Here is a 17,915-nt window from a genome sequence, read left to right on the forward strand (position 1 = left end):
TTTTGCATATGCGGCCCGTACCTTGATAGCCTCTGCTTCGGCGCGGGCATTCATTAGCTGTTCACTAAGCGTTGAGTGCCTTGAACTTCGGGATCTAGAGGAACCTTTAGAACGTCTGGTGGATACAGATTTGTGAGATACAGTGTCCCGTGGCAGCATTAATTTTGCTTCTGCCTTTGCTTTAGTTCGCTGGATAAAGCTTTCTCTTTCCTCATTAAGAAGCTGGGCATTGTTAAGTTGCTCTAAGGACTCCTCAGTGTTGATGCTTTGCAGAATAGTTTTATACTTGTTGCTTGTAGTCTGGTACAGTTCGTATGAAGCAGAGAGATGCTTTATGGCGCCCTCTAGTTGCAGTACCTCATGGCTGGGACATGAAATCACATCAATGTGGGTGAGGATTTTATCCCAAATCTGCTTCAAACTGGTTGCTAGTTCAGTTCTCATGGATTCATAGTTCTCTTTAACCTTCCAAGTGGGTTTCACAGAGCGTTTGGTCAATGCAGTGGACTCTGGGTCCTCATCCTGGCTTTCTCTGTGTGGTGCATGCTGTGGTGTTTCATCACACACTGAGCCCTTTCCACTCATGATGGCCTGCAGTAAACAGGCTTGACTGTAGCAGTGAAGAGTGTCTGTATACTGTGAGGAGCTGTAACAAGCTGTGCTGGGGTTGTATGCAGAATTCTCATGCAATACACACAGTTACACTTCACTATGATCTGTCCTGTGACGCAGTTATCTCTGTGCAGGCTGCTGGATACGTTCTTTTACTATTCTGAATCGGCTGCAAAGGCTATGAATGTATTTTTCAGTAGCACATGGAGCTCATTGCCCTGAAGAGATTATCCATCCCAAATCACCTTTCCAGATAGCTTACTCAGTCACAACTCACATGAAAGAAGATCTGGCGATGTTTATTCGTCGTATGATCCGTAGAATGCAAGTTACAACAGGTAAAAGAACGATTCTTCCATGCAGGTAGAAGAAACATACAGGTCACATGAATTACAGCATTAAAATGACTGATACAGAAAAGAGGGGGAGGAGACTGAGCAGCATGCAAACTAAGGAATGCCACAAGAGTCAAACTAGATAGGGATTAAAGAGACAGTACATAATAAAAATAATATCATGTAACATGACATCCCATGATGCACTGCCTTACTGCATCACAAAATAGGGTGAGTTTTACTACGCTGGACCACACCTCTTATTACTATACCATTTTTTTTTCCCCCACCTATCTTCCTACTTTTTCCTTTATGGTGGACAAACATTGTACAATCTGAGAGCTATATCTCCTTTAGATCTACCATCAACTATGTAGTGCAAGGGCCTGTCCGATTTTATACAAATCAAATGAATTGTTCAGGTGGGTCCCCCTATTACATAGTTTTCATAGATCCAAATTAAATTGTACATAGATTGTAAAAATCTGATTACATTGAGTATGGCCAGCTTGATACTAGAGTACATGGGAGTAAGACATTCAGCGATCAAGGTTTTTGTAATCCAGCTCTAGCTTAGGGAGGAGGGTACAAGTACACCAATTTCACTTTCAGGCACCATTCACACCTTGCGTAGTGGGAACATATGCTTTTTTGGCGTGTTTTTCCCCACGACATGCAAGGGGGGACCCATTGAGTTCAGTGGGCTGCCCCACGTAGACAAATGCAGCAAAGTAACCCATGGGCATTTTGACTCGTTGCATTTTTTACTGCACCCTTTTACACGGGCCAAAATGTGCATTTGCTTCCGCATTTGGGGTGCGGTTATTAATTAATGGCACCGAAAGCACAATTGTTAATTTTGGGTCTATAAAAGGTACCCATACACTAATACACTATACAATCTGATTGCACAATCTTTATATTTACCAAAACTATATAATAAGAGGACACACCTATCTTTCTAAACACTCTGGGGCAGATCCACATACATCTGTGCCGGGCGCAGCGTATGTAAGATACGCTATGCCGCTGTAACTTACTTTGCTTTGATTTGAATCCTCAACGAATTTGCACCGTAAGTTACGGCGGCGTAGTGTATCTCTCGCGGCGTAAGGGCGCGGAATTCAAATGGATCTAATGGGGGCGTGTTTTATGTTAATATGTCGTGACCCGACGTAAACAACGTTTTTTTAACTGTGCATGCGCCGTCTCTGGGGGTATCCCAGTGTGCATGCTCGAAATTAAACCGGAACCCGCCAATGCTTACAAGGGTGACGTCATTCTACGCAAATTCCTATTCGCGAACGACTTAGGCAAACGACGTAAAAAATTCAAAATTGTATGCGGGAAGGACAGCCATACTTAACATTGAGTACGCCTCAGTATAGCAGCTTTAACTATACACCGGAAAAAGCCGAATGCAAACGACGAAAAAAAAAGCGTTAGGCCGACGTACGTTCGTGGATCGCCGTAAATAGCCAATTTGCATACTCGACGCGGATTACGACGGGAACACCACCTAGCGGCCGCCGAAAAATTGCATCTTAGATCCGACGGTGTACGAAGACGTACGCCTGTCGGATCTAGCCGAGATGCCGTTGTATCTTTAACTATGATCTTCCCTCTGAAGAGTCCTCATGATATTTGCAGCTATAGACAGTCTATTATTCCCAAGCCTTATATGAAAGATGTTCACCGATTGTTCAACCTAACGCAGTTTTTTTTATATGCCAACACATAATGACAAAGCAATGTTATGCTTTCATAGTACCACTAAAATGTAATTTTAAAGGATAAGTTCACCTTTTGGGAAAAAAATAATAAATGCACATATTTTTCAGGAAAAATATAGTGCATTTATTATTTGTTCCCTAAGAAGCCTGGAAAGCATTGCACCCGTGATCAGTGGATCAGGAGTACAATGCAAGACTCCTGCAGACAAGCTGTAGGGTCCGTTTTCATCCGATCTCCCATAGAGGAGAGCAGGGCTCTGACGGTTATCTGCCTGCTCAGTGGGGATCGATCCCCTGCTGAGAAAAAGGAAGTCTGTCAGGCGGAAAGCCTGTGTAAAAGGACCCTTAATCTGCATTACTTTGTTTAGTTCATACTGTTTGTAAAGCAAGCCATAGGGTATGCAATTTTCTTTCTTTCAACCAGACCACCACAAAAGAATTACCTAAGGGTTTTAGCAGTTTCAAGTAAGGCTGCGCTGGTACCTACTTGCTGACTGAGACCTTAAGGTCCCAGCAGAAGTGTGCTTGAGAGATGGTAGAAGATCTGCTAAAATATATAAAATGCTGTGAAGGCTTAAATGACATCTCGCAGGACGTTTATAAAACATAGCAGGTCAAGTAATTAACACTGGACCAGAGCTATTTGAAATGAATTCTAAATGCTTGCACATTTAAGCATACACCTTTCTAGGCTATGAAATAATTTTTACTTGAGCAGAAAGTAATTACAGAATGTCCTTCTAAGATGGCATTAATGCAACAAATTATTCCAAGTGTTGCAGTTATTACTGAGTTTTTATATAATTGCAGTTGAATGTATACATTTGTAATGAAGGATTTGGCAGATCAAACCTGCTGCAATAGAGTTAGAGCGCTGGCTTTAATCATACTCAGAAAGAGATGGTAATGTTTGCTTCAACTACAAATTTGTTTTTATATTTCCTGCAAATGAGGTAGACAAACAGCGGTTTTACGAAGGTCAAACTGTAAAATGATGTTGTTTTTTCTTTATAGACTTTGACATTCTTATAGATAGTAAAAAGGAGGATGGAGGAAATATACCTGATTTCTTTGTTCTTGCTTCTGTTGAGCCAGAGACTCTTCCCTTTCTTTTTCTACTCTCAATTGACTTGCCATCTCAAGCATCCTCCGATGATTCTGAACTGTCTCCACCTGCAACAAGTGATGGTGTAGTTCAAGTTATTCAAGTTACTGTCACATTCTACAGAAAATAAGTAGACAGTATTATGTGTAACCATGTCTTAGCATTTCCTCTTCATATCCATTTCTCCCAGCAGCTGACAGAGAGGTATTGGATTCAAGATGTCTAAAAGCTTTGGCCTTCGGCCTAAGGAGATTCCCTTTCCGTCACTTGCATTTTCAGCTACCTTATTACAAGTGCAACATGCTGCTCTTAATCCTTGTTTGCATTCCCTCAGCCAACAGCTTTGACATTGAAATGTTACAGTATCAGATTTCTCCTTACCCTTTTTTTAAGGCGCTCAACTCTCTTCATCAGCTGATCCTTTTCCTCTTCCATAGCTGTGATGTCCTAAGAATTGGATGAGCTTTAATTATTGGGAATGTTTTGACAAATTGCTAAGTAATTTATTAAAAAATACATTAAAATATAAATTAAATAAAAAGTATGAAAGGCTACTTTAAATGCTTAAAAAATCTGACAAAATTGCAATGACATGTGTGAGTATATTAACATTTTCAGTATCACATGAAACGTTTTTACAACTATTATAACTCCATTTGTGGTTATTCAAACATAAAACTAACTAAACTATACAGTGAAACAGGATTTTTGGCTTACCTGTAGATTCCTTTCCTTAGAGTAGAGAACAGAACACAGGCATAGAATAAGGGTTCATGCACACTGCAGCTCAAGAAAAAAAGGCTGCTTTTACAGGCATTTGAGATTTTTTTTCTCTGCCTCCAAGACAACTTGGTTGTATGCAGTTATCTTCAGGTGATTGGGCACCACCAGCAAAGCAGAGCAAGTAAGGATCCATATATAACCCTCCCACTCCAAAAAATCATCAGGTTGTTTAGCAAGCAATAAGAGGATACACAAACAGAGGATTTTACAGGTAAGTTAAAAGTCCTGTTTTTATCGTCATACAGAACAGGACATAGACAGTCTTAGATGACTGGAAGGTCCACAAGCCATACAAAAAATTAAGTATGGACAATATAGCAAACAAACCCTAAAGCTTGCTATAGATGGATCGAAATTCATTTTCCTGCTGAACTGTCCAAATTTTAGTCCATCCATGGGCAGGCTGGTTGTTCAGAAATCTATCGAACCATCAATGAGCTTCAGTACAACAAGTCTGTCAGGTTTTTGCATTTGAATGCTGCCGACGGCGATAGGATTCAGTGGCAGAGGGACTCTGTGTTGATGGGGGAAATAAAGCAATTTTCTTTAACCCCCTGATTGAAGAAAAGAACATTGCATAATGTATGGCCTGCCTAACTCAAACAGCAGCCTGTAGCACCTTGCCAAAATCGGACATCGGTACAGACCTGAGCAGCAACCTGGTAAAACTTTGCAAACATGTGAGCAGAGGCTCAGGTGGCGGTCTTGCAAATCTGTGAAATGAATGTCTAAAGCTAAAAACCCAAGAGGCACTCGCAGATCTGGTGGATTGTACCCTAATGAGGAAGGGTGGACCCTTATCCCGCAAAAAATATGCTAGAACAATGATCTGAGAATTCTTAGTAAGAACAAAGCTTATCTGGCTGCCTAAAGCTGGCCATAGATGGATCGAATCTGCCCATCTATGGGCAGGCTGGTTGTATCCAAGTCAATCGGATCGACTTGGGTACAATGATGGTAAATTATCTTTCCTTCTACTTATGGTGGAAGGAAAAAAAACAAAATCATCTATGGCTTGCCCCGGGAAGCCATTACAGAGAGAAAATCTTGTGCTGCATGGACAATGCCCAAACCTTGGGAAAAAACTTATTTGGGGCATTTTTAGAGCTAGACAAATAAAAAAATAAAAAAGCAGGTCAATGTTCTGGTGGAGGTGGAGGGAAGGGACAACCACAGGCAAAGAAGGCCTTAGGACCCAAGACAACCTTATCCTTGTGTAACACCGGAATTCGTTTGTTATACAAGAAGGCTGACAACTATTTCACTCACCCAGCATGGGAGATTTCAACTAGAAAACCAACCAATCGGCTAATGACAGCCAAGGGAAAATCCATGATGGATTTAAATAAAGGAAGGCCCCTGGAGTGTCCAAAAGGACAAGGCTGAGATTCCTCAGTGTCACCAGAAAGCATGCGAGGGGAGCTATGTGATCGACTTCCTGCCCAAAGGCCTAGAATGGAACTTACTCTGTTGGCATCAAGCAAAGTAAGCTTTCCAGGCATGATGGTAAATCTAGCAAGAAGTGGACTTTTCAGCATGGAGTAGCATAGGGATGGCCAATCCATAAACCTCTATCCCTGAATGCCTGGTCTTTAACAGCCAAAACATTAAGGCCAGTGATCAAGAAGCGGGATGGAGGACCATTCATACAGAAGGTCAAGGTTGTCTGAAAGCAGCCACAGAGTGTCCACCATGGGTATGTCCAAATACCATTATTTACTGGGTCATTATGGTGTCAAAAGCATCAGCAATATTCCCCCCATCTTGATCTTGCTGGATCCTCCTGCATTCTGGGGATGGGTGTTTATGATGAGGAGGAACTGTTAATGACAAGGCTGGTAGATGGAGAGAACTGGTCCCACATTGTCATCAGAGCATGCGCAGCGAATGCCAGAGGATCCCTGGACCTGAAAACAAACCTGCACACAAGAAGATCCACTTATGGCATCTCCTCTGGGGGTGTGCACAGCAGTTATGACCAGAACATGCTGTTGCATCCAAGACAGAATCAAGTCTTCTTGAACTGTGAGGCTTCTGGTGCCTCCTTGGTAGTTAATGTAGTCCACAAATGTGTCGACTGACTGTACCATCATTGGAAGCCTCTGAAGCTGAGGAGACCAACTCTAAAGGAATAGGTAATTGGCCTTGAGTTCCAGAATATTAATGAAAATTTCTGGATTCCTTTTCCAACCAGCTTTCCTGGACTGTCAATATCACAAGGATTCCTGCCCCCAGCAAGACAGGTTAGAATCGCGAGCATCTTCCAAGTCATTGGAAAAAATTACTTTCCTGACTCTGAGAGGTTGGGGATTCACAATGCCACGGAGAGCCTGGTTCTGGTGGTAAAGGTCTGGGGTAAAAGTGGACATGGCCTCAAAAGATGCTACCATCAGCCCCTGTATCCTAATGCAAAAGTGACTTAAGGGAAAGCTCCAGGACTGATAAGTCTGTATTTGAAATTGGGGGGAAAGAACTTAGTTTAATGTCCAAAACCAAATCCAGGTATTTCAGGCAGTGAATCTGATCCCATGCAGACTTTTGAAAGTTGAGGATCTACCCAAAGCTCTGCAGAGTTCGCAATGCCCATTGCAAAAAACACCAATTGCCTGGGCAGACAAGCTCTTTAACAGCTGGTTATCTTGAATGTGGTCACCCAAGAGCAAAACAAGCCAGGTGCTTTATGAGGACCTAAGGAGCTGTGAACAGATCAAGGAGACAAGAAACACACTGATAGGCGTCCCAGATATCCACAGAAGCCAGAAAATCCTTCAGATGGAGGAAGCCAATGATCGACCTGGCTCATTTCATGCAAAACTTTTGTACCTGAAGGAAAAATTGTATGGACTTCAGGTCAAGGATAGTACAAATGCTGCCCTTGGCCTCGGGAACCACAAAAAAGTTGGAATTGAAACCCAGAAACCGCTTCTCTTCAGGTATAGGGACAATGACCCCCATAGCAAGCAATTGTTATTTCACAGTCTGCAGGTGCCCCAGGCTTTGCCAGAAGAGGGCAGAATGGAGATCGGGGAGGGCAGTGGGACAGAAGAAGGATAATGAAACTTAAGCCTGTACTCTCAGGAGACGACATTCTGGACCCACAAGTGGGGGTGCCCCATCACAGCTAGGTGGGCTTAGAGCCAGACTTGAGGCAAACTTGGCCCTGGACTAGGAGGCCTGGAAGGGATGAAAGGATTTCTTCCAAAAGCTGAAAGAAGAAAAATGACCCTTGCCCGCCCTTTGTATTGGTGCAGCTGTAGGCTGAGGAATGCCCCCCATACCAGATTATTGTCCACTTTTACAGGCGACTGCCCTCTGGCAGACTTGGGTACTTACGTTCAGAACAGCATCCAAACACACCAGTGTCCAATAACCTGAAGGTAACAACATAGGACCCAGTCATCTAAGACTATGCCTGTGTCCTGTATGACTGAGAACAAGATTGTAGGTTGTAGCCAGAGACAACTGTCACTTGAGCCAGGCAATGACTTAAGGTGTATAAAAGATTTTTTCCTAGGGAAAAAAACACTGCGCTAACACGTGAATAAATGTATATAAATTAACCTAATTAATTAAAGAAGCCGCCAGTACCTATTACTCAAGATACCCAAAGTAAAAAAACATAAAATACAAAAAAGGTACAGCGCTAAAATATTGAGTGATAATAACCAAGATAAGTGAAAAATGTGACAAATTTAAAGTAAACCAATATTATATCAATGTAAAAGTCCCAAGTAGTGAAGTGGTTAATGATTTTAAAAAGAGAAGAGAGGTGCACTGAAAAAATCTTCTTCCACCAAAAAGGGACACCCAGGTAGTGAGATGTAGTCTCCTTATCGAATCCACTGACCGTTAAGAGCGGTCAGTAAGGCACAGGGATGATTATAGTCTTCCCAATCAGACTTTCTCCAGCAGGTGGATGAAAAGGGCAGATCCTCAGCAACAGTCCCCAACACATGGAATAATATGGCTCATATGTAGTGGAAAGATGAACAAAAACACTCCATAGTGAAGTACTGCAAAATCGCGGGTTTAATAAAAGTTTGGTTTGCACTTACAATTAAAGTGGAGTTCCACCCATAAATATAACATTACATCAGTAGTTTTAAAAAAATGTCATTAGTCCTTTACGAAACGTTTGTTTTATATCATCTTATTCATTTTTTACTTTGAATTTGTCACATTTTTCACTTATCTTGGTTATTATCACTCAATATTTTAGCGCTGTACCTTTTTTGTATTTTATTTTGTATTTAATGACTTAAAGTGGTAGTAAAGCCAGCTTGATGATTTTTACCTACAGGTAAGCCTATAATAAGGCTTACCTGTAGGTAAAATGAATATCTCCTAAACGTGCACCGTTTAAGAGATATTCATCCTAGACCCAGGCAGTTACGTCACCAGCACATGCGCTCTGAAGGTCCGGCATCCCTTCCGAGACCTTCATGCTGTAACCGAGGGCTCCCGCGCACATGTGTGAGAGTGTCTCCATCGCTGCTCCGGCTAATCACAGAGCACGTGAACCCAGAAGAAAGACCAGGGAAAGAATGCCAGGCCTCTCAGGGGTGACATGCTTTGTTTCAAGGTAAGTATTTCATAACGTGCTAGTATAAGATGCATAATTATGCAATTGCCTTACAGTTTTTTTTTTTTTTTTTTTTTAAGACAGCCATGGTTTACTATTGCTTTAATGTCTACTCGAGACACCGTGGGTCGAGACTTGTCAAGAGAAATAGTAACAAGACACAACAATTTTTTTTTTTTATTATATACATAAATGCAGACATTACCCGTCTAATCTCTGCAGTGGAGAAGCCAGATGATTTAAGCTGCTCACACTCTTTATGAAGGGTTTTGAAGTTTTCCATGAGCTCTTCATACTACAAAGGAAACACACATTGTTTATAATAAACTGAACCACAACAAAACATTCTGTAAAAGGAACAGATTCAACTGGTAATGACAACAGTAAACCAAGCAGGTTTGTCCTGCTACTTTTATTCAGTAAGGCAGTACACAAATACAGTGTGTGTACCTTTTCTGAAATATCGTTTCTCTGAGCCTCAGATGCCCGATTATAAAGTTTTAACTTTACATTAGAGGAGTTGGAAAGGCAGAAGTTTTTTTAGATCTTAATGCATTATGATTAACAAACACTTCTGTGTGCAGCAGCTTCCCCAGCACCAGCACCCCCTAATACTTACCTGAGCTCCATCTCTTTCCAGTGATGTCCATGAAGGTCTCGGCCATGTGAGACTCTCCTTCCTGATTGGCTGAGACACAGCAGCATAATTTTTGGCTCCCACTGCTGTCAAAGTTAGTCAGTCAGTCAGTCAATCAGGAGAGAGAGGGGCAGTGCCAAGCCACAGCTCTGTGTCTGAATGGACCCAGGGAGCTGTGACTTGGCTTGGGTGCCCCCATAGCGAGCTGCTTGCTGTGGGGGCACTCGACAGGAGGGGCCAGGTGCAGCAAAGAGGGACCTCCAAAAGAGGAGGATCTAAGCTGCTCTGTGCAAAACCACTGCACATGGCAGGCAAGTATTACATATTTGTTATTTTTATTGAAAAAAAAAAAAAAACGAGACTTTACAATTACTTTAATGTAAGGCTCTGTAAATTAGATCAGTTCAGCCAGGTAAGAAGCAGACAGAGTTTCTGAGATCCTAACTTTGTTTTCATATTTTTATCTTTTTCTTTAGGCACACTTTCTGCTTAGAGAGCTCTTAGGCCGCGTACAGACGAGCGGACCTGTCCGATGAAAACGGTCCGTGGACCGTTTTCATCGGACATGTCCGCTCTGAGATTTTGGTCTGATGGTTGTACACACCATCAAACCAAAATCCCAGCGGACAGAATACGCGGTGACCTGACGGCGACGATGACGCGGCGACGTGCGGGAACCCGGAAGTTCAATGGTTCCACGCATGCGTCGAATCACTTCGACGTCATGCGTGGGTTCTCGGGCCAGCGGACATGGTTCCAGCGGACATGTTTCTTAGCATGCCAAGAAACAGTTGTCCGCTGGAAACCTGTCCGGTTGGCCGGAAAATTGTCCGGTCGGCCCTACACACGACCGAACATGTCCGCGGGAACTGGTCAGACGGACTAGTTTCAGCGGACATGTTCGGTCGTGTGTACGAGGCCTCAGGGGCCCTGACATCTTGCCAGAAATGTACTCTATAGTGGGCACCAAACTAAGGCTCCATCTTCCCGAAAGAGCAGTGTTAAACTCTGGCCTGTGCCTCTTTAGCTTGCAGCTTATGTTTGGGCATAACTGCTGCTATCATATATCTAAAAAATGTGTTCAATTAAAATTTTGTGAAGTGTGGCCACTGTGACAGGAAGTCAGGTAAATCTGTGGGTGTTGTCACAGTCGGGACATACATTTCTGCCTTGTTAGACAATACACCAATCATTATTAGGCGTCGGCTGCCAGAAATAGCCAGGAAGGCTAAGGGCCGTTGGAAGACTCCAGCTGTTCAGAGTGAGGCAATTAAAGGCCTCTATAAAGTAGCCCAGAGGATAACCGCTAATGAGCAGCATGCCGAGGCTTTCTGTGTGAAAAAGCCCCGTGCTGAAGGTCTCCTGGAGAGGTGAGGAGACCATTGACTTTTCTGTGTGAAAAAGCCCAGTGCTGAAGGTCTCCTGGAGAGGTGAGTAGACCATTGACTTTTCTGTGTGATAAAAAGTCCAAATACTATTGTGTTGTGCTGTATGACCAGCACTGTCTACCCAGCAGTAGGCTGTGGTAGACTTCATAGATAGGTTCCTGTGTGGAAGGTAGACGCCCAGAGTGGCAAGAGTTTATTTTATGTTTTGATTTTGTTTATGCTGTTTGGATGCTTGCAATTGTTTTCCAGCAAGATGGAAAAATAAACCAGAAACTTTGTTTTCAACCGTCTTCGACTGCCAGTCTGTATAAGTTCAGTGTGTGGTGAACCCAACCAAGGGGTCACACACCCCGCTACCGAGCCAACCCCTCACACCACTCACTCCCATGTTTCCTGGGCCATAGCTAGAACTCCCAGGGATATCTACAGTACAAATTTTCAAAATGAAGAAAAACCCTGTAAAGGACTGTGGCAATTCTCTTAATGAAAAATTAACAATGGTAACAGAAAGTCCTAGTCTTTTCTATCCTTAACAGCCATTTATTTTAAAATAGCTTTCAGATCTCTATTGAACCGTTTCACCAGTCCTTCAGTTTGGGGTGGAAGCACTGGGATGCAAGGTAAGCCTTTTACAGCAAGAAACACAACTATTCAATTACTTTTGGCATGAAAAGGTTTATTGACCTGTCAAAAGACACTTATGCCCCGTACACACGATCGGATTTTCCTTCAGAGAAACATTGGATGGTTTTTCCGACAGAATTCCGCTCAAGCTTAGCGTGCATACACACAGTCACACAAAAGTTCTCACGACGAGCCGAGAAAAGTTCAATGCTTCCGAGCATGTGTCAATTTGTTTCTGAGCATGCGTAGGAATTTTGCGCGTCTGAATTGCTACAGACGATCGGATTTTCCAACTGTAAATTTGAGAACCAGCGCTCAATCTTTTGCTGGCGGAAATTCCGACAGCAAAAGTCCGATGGAGCATACACACGGTCAGAATTTCTGTTCAAAAGCTCACATCGGAATTTTACTGTCGGAAATTTCCGAGAGTGTGTACGGGGCATTAGGAATACCCATTTCTGACTTAGACCGCTTCTGGCTATAGAGTAACAAAGTCAAGGACTACCAGTATGTGCTGGTACATTCTGGTGGACTTTGGCATTGACTTGACCCGCACATCTATAGCGACCTCTCAAAGGGGACCCAAGTTATAGCCAAGGGTACTAGCAGACTTTAAAATGTGAATGGAGTGCAATCATTTGGGCAAGATTTACAATTCTCAACAGAATTCCCAGAACAGACATTTTTTATTTTATGTCACAATGTAGATAATAAGATTTCCCATCATCTGTGCCCAGTCTTGCCATACAGAGTTAATCCAGCTCTGAGCAATCCTCTTTATTGTTCAGTGAAATAAAACGGACTTACGGAGAAAAACAAATGTCACCTGACTGCTCCCACCAAGGCTCGGTTCACACTGGCGAGATTCGGTAACCCTGCAAATCCACTGCGGGTTCCCACATCGCATCCGACTCGCACGGCAGTTCACACTGCCATATGCAAACCGCTGGGTAGTGTTATACAATGGTAATGACACCCACATTTCAGCTTGCATATCGCACTGCAAACTGACAGTTTGGACATGAATTCGGATCGCATAGGTGTGAACACCCATGCGATTCTGGTGCGGACCAAAAAAAGGGTCCTCTGCGTGTTTGGTCCGAATGTGATGCGATTTCAGCCATACAGTTTGTATCCTATGTGATCTGAACAGCAATGCAGTGCGAATCACAGGACTGCGGAGTGTACAGTGGTGGGTAGTACGTGCAGGATGGTGTCAGGATAGTGGACAGTGTCAGATTATTTTTTTATTTTACAATTTAGTTTTTTTTTTCCCCAAAAGTTTTTTGGGGACCAGTGGATTTTTTTTATTTCTATACATTTTTACAATACATTTTTGTACTACTGATGGGAGGGTGGGGTTTTATTTTTTAAATATATTTTTTCACAGTGCTTTTGGGAAAGGGGGTGGGGGGATGGGGCAGTGGTTGGTGTCAGTAGGGCAATGGTCGGTGGCAGTGGTCAGTGGGGTAGTGGTCGGTGTCAGTGGACCGTGTCAGTGGGGTAGTGGTCGGTGTCAGTGGACCGTGTCAGTGGGGTAGTGGTCGGTGTCAGTGGACCGTGTCAGTGGGGTAGTGGTCGGTGTCAGTGGACCGCGTCAGTGGGGTAGTGGTCGGTGTCAGTGGACCGTGTCAGTGGGGTAGTGGTCGGTGTCAGTGGACCGTGTCAGTGGGGTAGTGGTCGGTGACAGTGGGGTAGTGGTCGGTGTCAGTGGACGATGTCAGTGGGGTAGTGGTCTGTATCAGTGGTCGGTGTCAGTGGGGTAGCGGTCGGTGTCAGTGGGGTAGTGGTCTGTGTCAGTGGGCGGTGTCAGTTTTTTTTTTATTATATCAGACGTACGTCGAGGCGGTACCTGGTCACGCACAGCTACACAACTTCCGGTCCCGCTGGTTCTCCAGTCTAGGAGGTGGAACGCACGCCAGCCTCCCCAGCGAAGGGACCATCTCTCCACAACATTTGACACACTCTCCAGCCTCAGTGCCGGGTCCGGGGCATCGACAAAAGTAAGCAGCCACTTGGCGTCCTGTTTTTAACAATTTTTAAATAAAACGGAATTATACTATTGCGGCTTTCTCTTCATTCCGTATATTGCTATTGGAGCCTGGTCTGATCCAAGGAGTCTGAGTCTGATATGCAGTTATACACCTGCGGTTTGAGCCTATATTGACCTATTTTTTGGCTAAAAGGGTCAACAACATTTGGTAAGGCGCCATCCTTATTCAGAGCACTTTTTTTGGGTGATCTCTCATGGTCAGTGAAGGTGGAGCTATTCACATCGATTTTGAAGGCTAACTACCATGCACTAAAGGACTTTGTTATAGCTATTTCTACACTAGTGGTATCTACCACATTCATGGATTGCACTGTTGCACATTGGCTACAGTCGTTTTTGACATAATTGTAATAACTTTGTTGGGGATATAATTTTTGTCACTTTCACACCATTAATTTACACAGCACGTGATTGATTTATTGGTGCAGTATTTTCATTTAATTTATTTACCGGTATATACACTGTATGTGTATTACCTTATTCAATATTTATAATTTGTATTCAACTTAGTGCCCCCACCCTCTTTTTCATCACTTATCTCAGTATTGCACTGTTATTGGGGTGCAGCTTAAATTATTTTTTTTATTAATTATCACTTAAATTTGGCGCAAGATATTTACCCTTTTTACTATTCGGCAACTGATAAAATCAGGAAACACACCAAAATTTATTTATTGGGAAACAAAAGTCATCAAGGGGGTGTTATTCAAAGAAAATAATAACCAATGCACAATGAAAGGAAATATGTACCGGTGAGTGTAATAGACCTACGATCACTCATCTTTCATATAAAAGTAACACATGCTGAGCATGTAGTGAATTCATTTTCACCTACAAAATTATTATCTGCTTGTTAGTGTCAGTTTTGTGGCAGACTGTACGCTTCCTCAACTGCTGTAAAATCTGCTCTGTAACCTTTAAGTGAGCAGAAAAACATTTTGCACTGCACAGGCTGTTATTGAAGCAGCATGCTTGAAATGGTATTAAGACAAACAGATACAGGACCCTTGTGGTGGAATGTAGGCGTAAAAAGGCTGGCAAGTTATAGGATTTCACACCAATTGCAACGGGTACTTTTTGTCCACTGTAGAACATATTCCTGTTGTTTTTAAATATCTGATGTATTAAATAGGAAAAGATTTCAGTTAACTGTTCTCCAACTGTGCTTTCAATGGTTTGCGACTAGTTTTATTGCATTTTTCATACCTTTTTACCCTCTAAAGCAATCTATATGATGGAAGAGGTTTACTGAACATTATAAATACAGGACAAAAACAAAGTTTTCATAACTGATCCGCGGATCAATTCCAGCGGATAGATCCGGTGGTGTGTACGAGGCCTAAGAGTATATATAATCGGCCTAAACTCAGGAAAAAAAATTGTTTAAAAAAAAATGTTATATTTATTAAATCAAAAACTAAAAGATAATGTTTTTTCAAAATTTTTGCTCTTTTTTTGTTTATAGCGCAAAAAATAAAAACCGCAGAGGGGATCAAATACCACCAAATGAAAGCTCTATTTGTGGGGGAAAAAAACAAAGATTTCATTTGGGTACAGTGTTGGATGACCGCGCAATTGTCATTCAAAGTGCGACAGCGCTGAAAACTAAAAATTGGTCTGGGCAGGAAGGGGGTGAAAATGCCCTGTATTGAAGTGATACTAAAGCTTTGGAGTTTTTTTTTTTTTTTTTTAAATAACAAACATGTCATACTTAACTCCACTGTGCAGTTTGTTTTGCGCAGAGTGGCTCCGATCTGCCTCTTTTGGGGTCCCACGGCGGCCTTTGCGGCTCCTCCCCAGATTAGGTAACCCCCCCTCTGGAAAGCTCTCTCCCGAGGGGGTTACCTTGTGGATGCTCTCCTGTGTCATACACTCGGCGTCCATAGACACCGAGTGTATGACTCGGCCCCATCCCCCGCGTCATTGGATTTGATTGACAGCAGCGGGAGCCAATGGCTGCGCTGCTATTAATCTATCCAATAAAGAGCCGAGAATCCGTGGAGAGAGCGACGCGGGATCGTGCCCACGGAAATTAGGTACATAAAAACGGGGAGGCTGGGGGGCCGGACACAAGGTGTTTTTTCACCTTAATGCATAGGATGCATTAAGGTGAAAAAACACATACGTTTACAACCCCTTTAAGGTAAAAAAACATGAGGGCTTTCAACCCTTTTATTGAACAAGCTGAAGTGAGAAGCTTATTGGATACCATGCACCAGATTTAGCACTTTCCAGTTTTAGTAAATGAACCCGAATGTGTTGCTGCTCTTTCAGCTTTCTTACATTGGTCTTTCCCTATGGTCTTGAACCTTTTCCTTTCTGCTTCCCCCTTCCATTAAATTTTCTATTTTACTTTTGAGTTTCCCTTAAATTTATCTTAGTTTTCATTCTTCTCTTGTTTTATTTTTCTTCTTCTTGTGCTTCTCAAACGCTTCAATTCATTTGGCCATTTCTTACCCTTTAACTCCATTTCAAAGTGTACTCAGCTTACACGTTTACAAATCCTGTATGCTGTTCTTTGGCCACCACTGTAGGTGGTGGAGAAAGAATTCTGTGACTGACCAGACTTTCCTCCATTTACAGGTCATTTTACACTGAACATTGAAGGGTTTTTTCCCTCCCTTAAATAAATATACTACTAATAACACCACAACATAGCGGTTGCTCTGGGAGGAAGGGGGAGAGAGAGAAATTATCTTCCCTCCCTTCTCTCGAATATTTTTTGAAGGGCTGACGATAAATTGACTAAAAATTTTGTTGACAAAGTGGATGTATTTGCTTAAAAAAAAAAAAATCTATGTTATGTTTTTCTTTTTTTCAATCATGTTATAAAATCTGAATGAATAAATAAAAGATTTTTCCAGGATTTTTTAGCTAAACTTCAGCTCTAAAGGGAGAACTGTAATTTCATATAAAGTACACTTATGCTGCTTGCATAGTCCCATTGATAACAAGAATTCCACCTTCCCCTGTCCCAGATTTTTAAAGTGGTGTTAAACCCAAAATACACATTCTTATGTGCTGGCTGCATTAATTTTCTTTTTTTAAGCTTTGCTCTATTTTATGATGATCCCATAAAAGTCTATGGGAACACAATGCACAGGTACTGCCAGCAGCAATGGCATTTTGGCCATGGGCTTTAAACATTGAAGCCACCATATTCAAGTAAGTATGAGTAAGTCATCAAATACAATGTCAGATACATTGGAAACACGTTGTGCAAACAGAATAGGCAATGAATAACACAATGGCCAAATACACAATAACTAGAGATTTAATATACTATAGAATTATATAAAAAAAAAAAAAAAAAATGAATGATATATGATAAATAATAAAAAAAAAAAAAAAGAAAAAGAATTATGTAAAGCCCATACCTGCTTGTTGGTGTCAAACACTACATCATCTTGTAAGAACTCAGTAGGAACATCTAATTTTACCAAATAACGGGCTAAATACGCTCTCTTCTTCAACTCATTTGTTTTCTGGAGTAGCCAGTATAATACTGGATGAATTACAGGTTTACTTCCAACAACCAAACCTTGGCGAAATGTACTCCTATAAAAATATTAAGAATGAAAAATATATCCAAATGAAGCAATTTTATAGGCATCAGCATGACAGTGTTAAAGTGTACCTACAGTCCATTTTAAATCTTTAAAAGCAATAGGTCGCGTTATGTCTACCTTTTGAACCTATGTGCCTTACCTACTGTTTAATCACTACTCCTGTCAAATGATATGACTTGCATCAGCAATTGTACATTACCCTCTTTCAATAATTGATTAAAAGCAATAGTTCCGTAGACAATGCAGAATATCTGCCATTAGCCTCAAACACCATTAAAGGGGTTGTAAAGGTACAATTCCCCCCCCCCCCCCTAAATAGCTTCCTTTACCTTAGTGCAGTCCTCCTTCACTTACCTCATCCTTCCATTTTGCTTTTAAATGTCCTTATTTCTTCTGAGAAATCCTCATTTCCTGTCCTTCTGTCTGTAACTCCACACAGTAATGCAAGGCTTTCTCCCTGGTGTGGAGTGTCGTGCTCGCCCCCTCCCTTGGAC

General features: G+C 42.0%; 1 protein-coding gene across 2 annotated transcripts in view; it reads right to left on the reverse strand.

The window, feature by feature from the left end:
• IFT81 (intraflagellar transport 81) overlaps positions 1-17,915 on the reverse strand; it is a 234,244-nt gene that overhangs the window by 180,617 nt on the left and 35,712 nt on the right. Inside the window, exons 4-7 of one of the 2 annotated variants that reach the window (XM_040346783.1) lie at positions 17,230-17,410; positions 9,356-9,445; positions 4,167-4,232; positions 3,743-3,853 (exon numbers count right to left, since the gene is read on the reverse strand). In XM_040346783.1, the coding sequence (XP_040202717.1) occupies positions 3,743-3,853; positions 4,167-4,232; positions 9,356-9,445; positions 17,230-17,410 (448 nt within the window). Of the gene's footprint in view, positions 1-3,742; positions 3,854-3,936; positions 4,069-4,166; positions 4,233-9,355; positions 9,446-17,229; positions 17,411-17,915 lie in introns of those variants that run through there. The other variant, XM_040346792.1, reaches the window with a different exon arrangement.

This window comes from Rana temporaria, chromosome 1 (genome assembly GCF_905171775.1).
Source record: "Rana temporaria chromosome 1, aRanTem1.1, whole genome shotgun sequence".
NCBI lineage: Eukaryota > Metazoa > Chordata > Amphibia > Anura > Ranidae > Rana > Rana temporaria.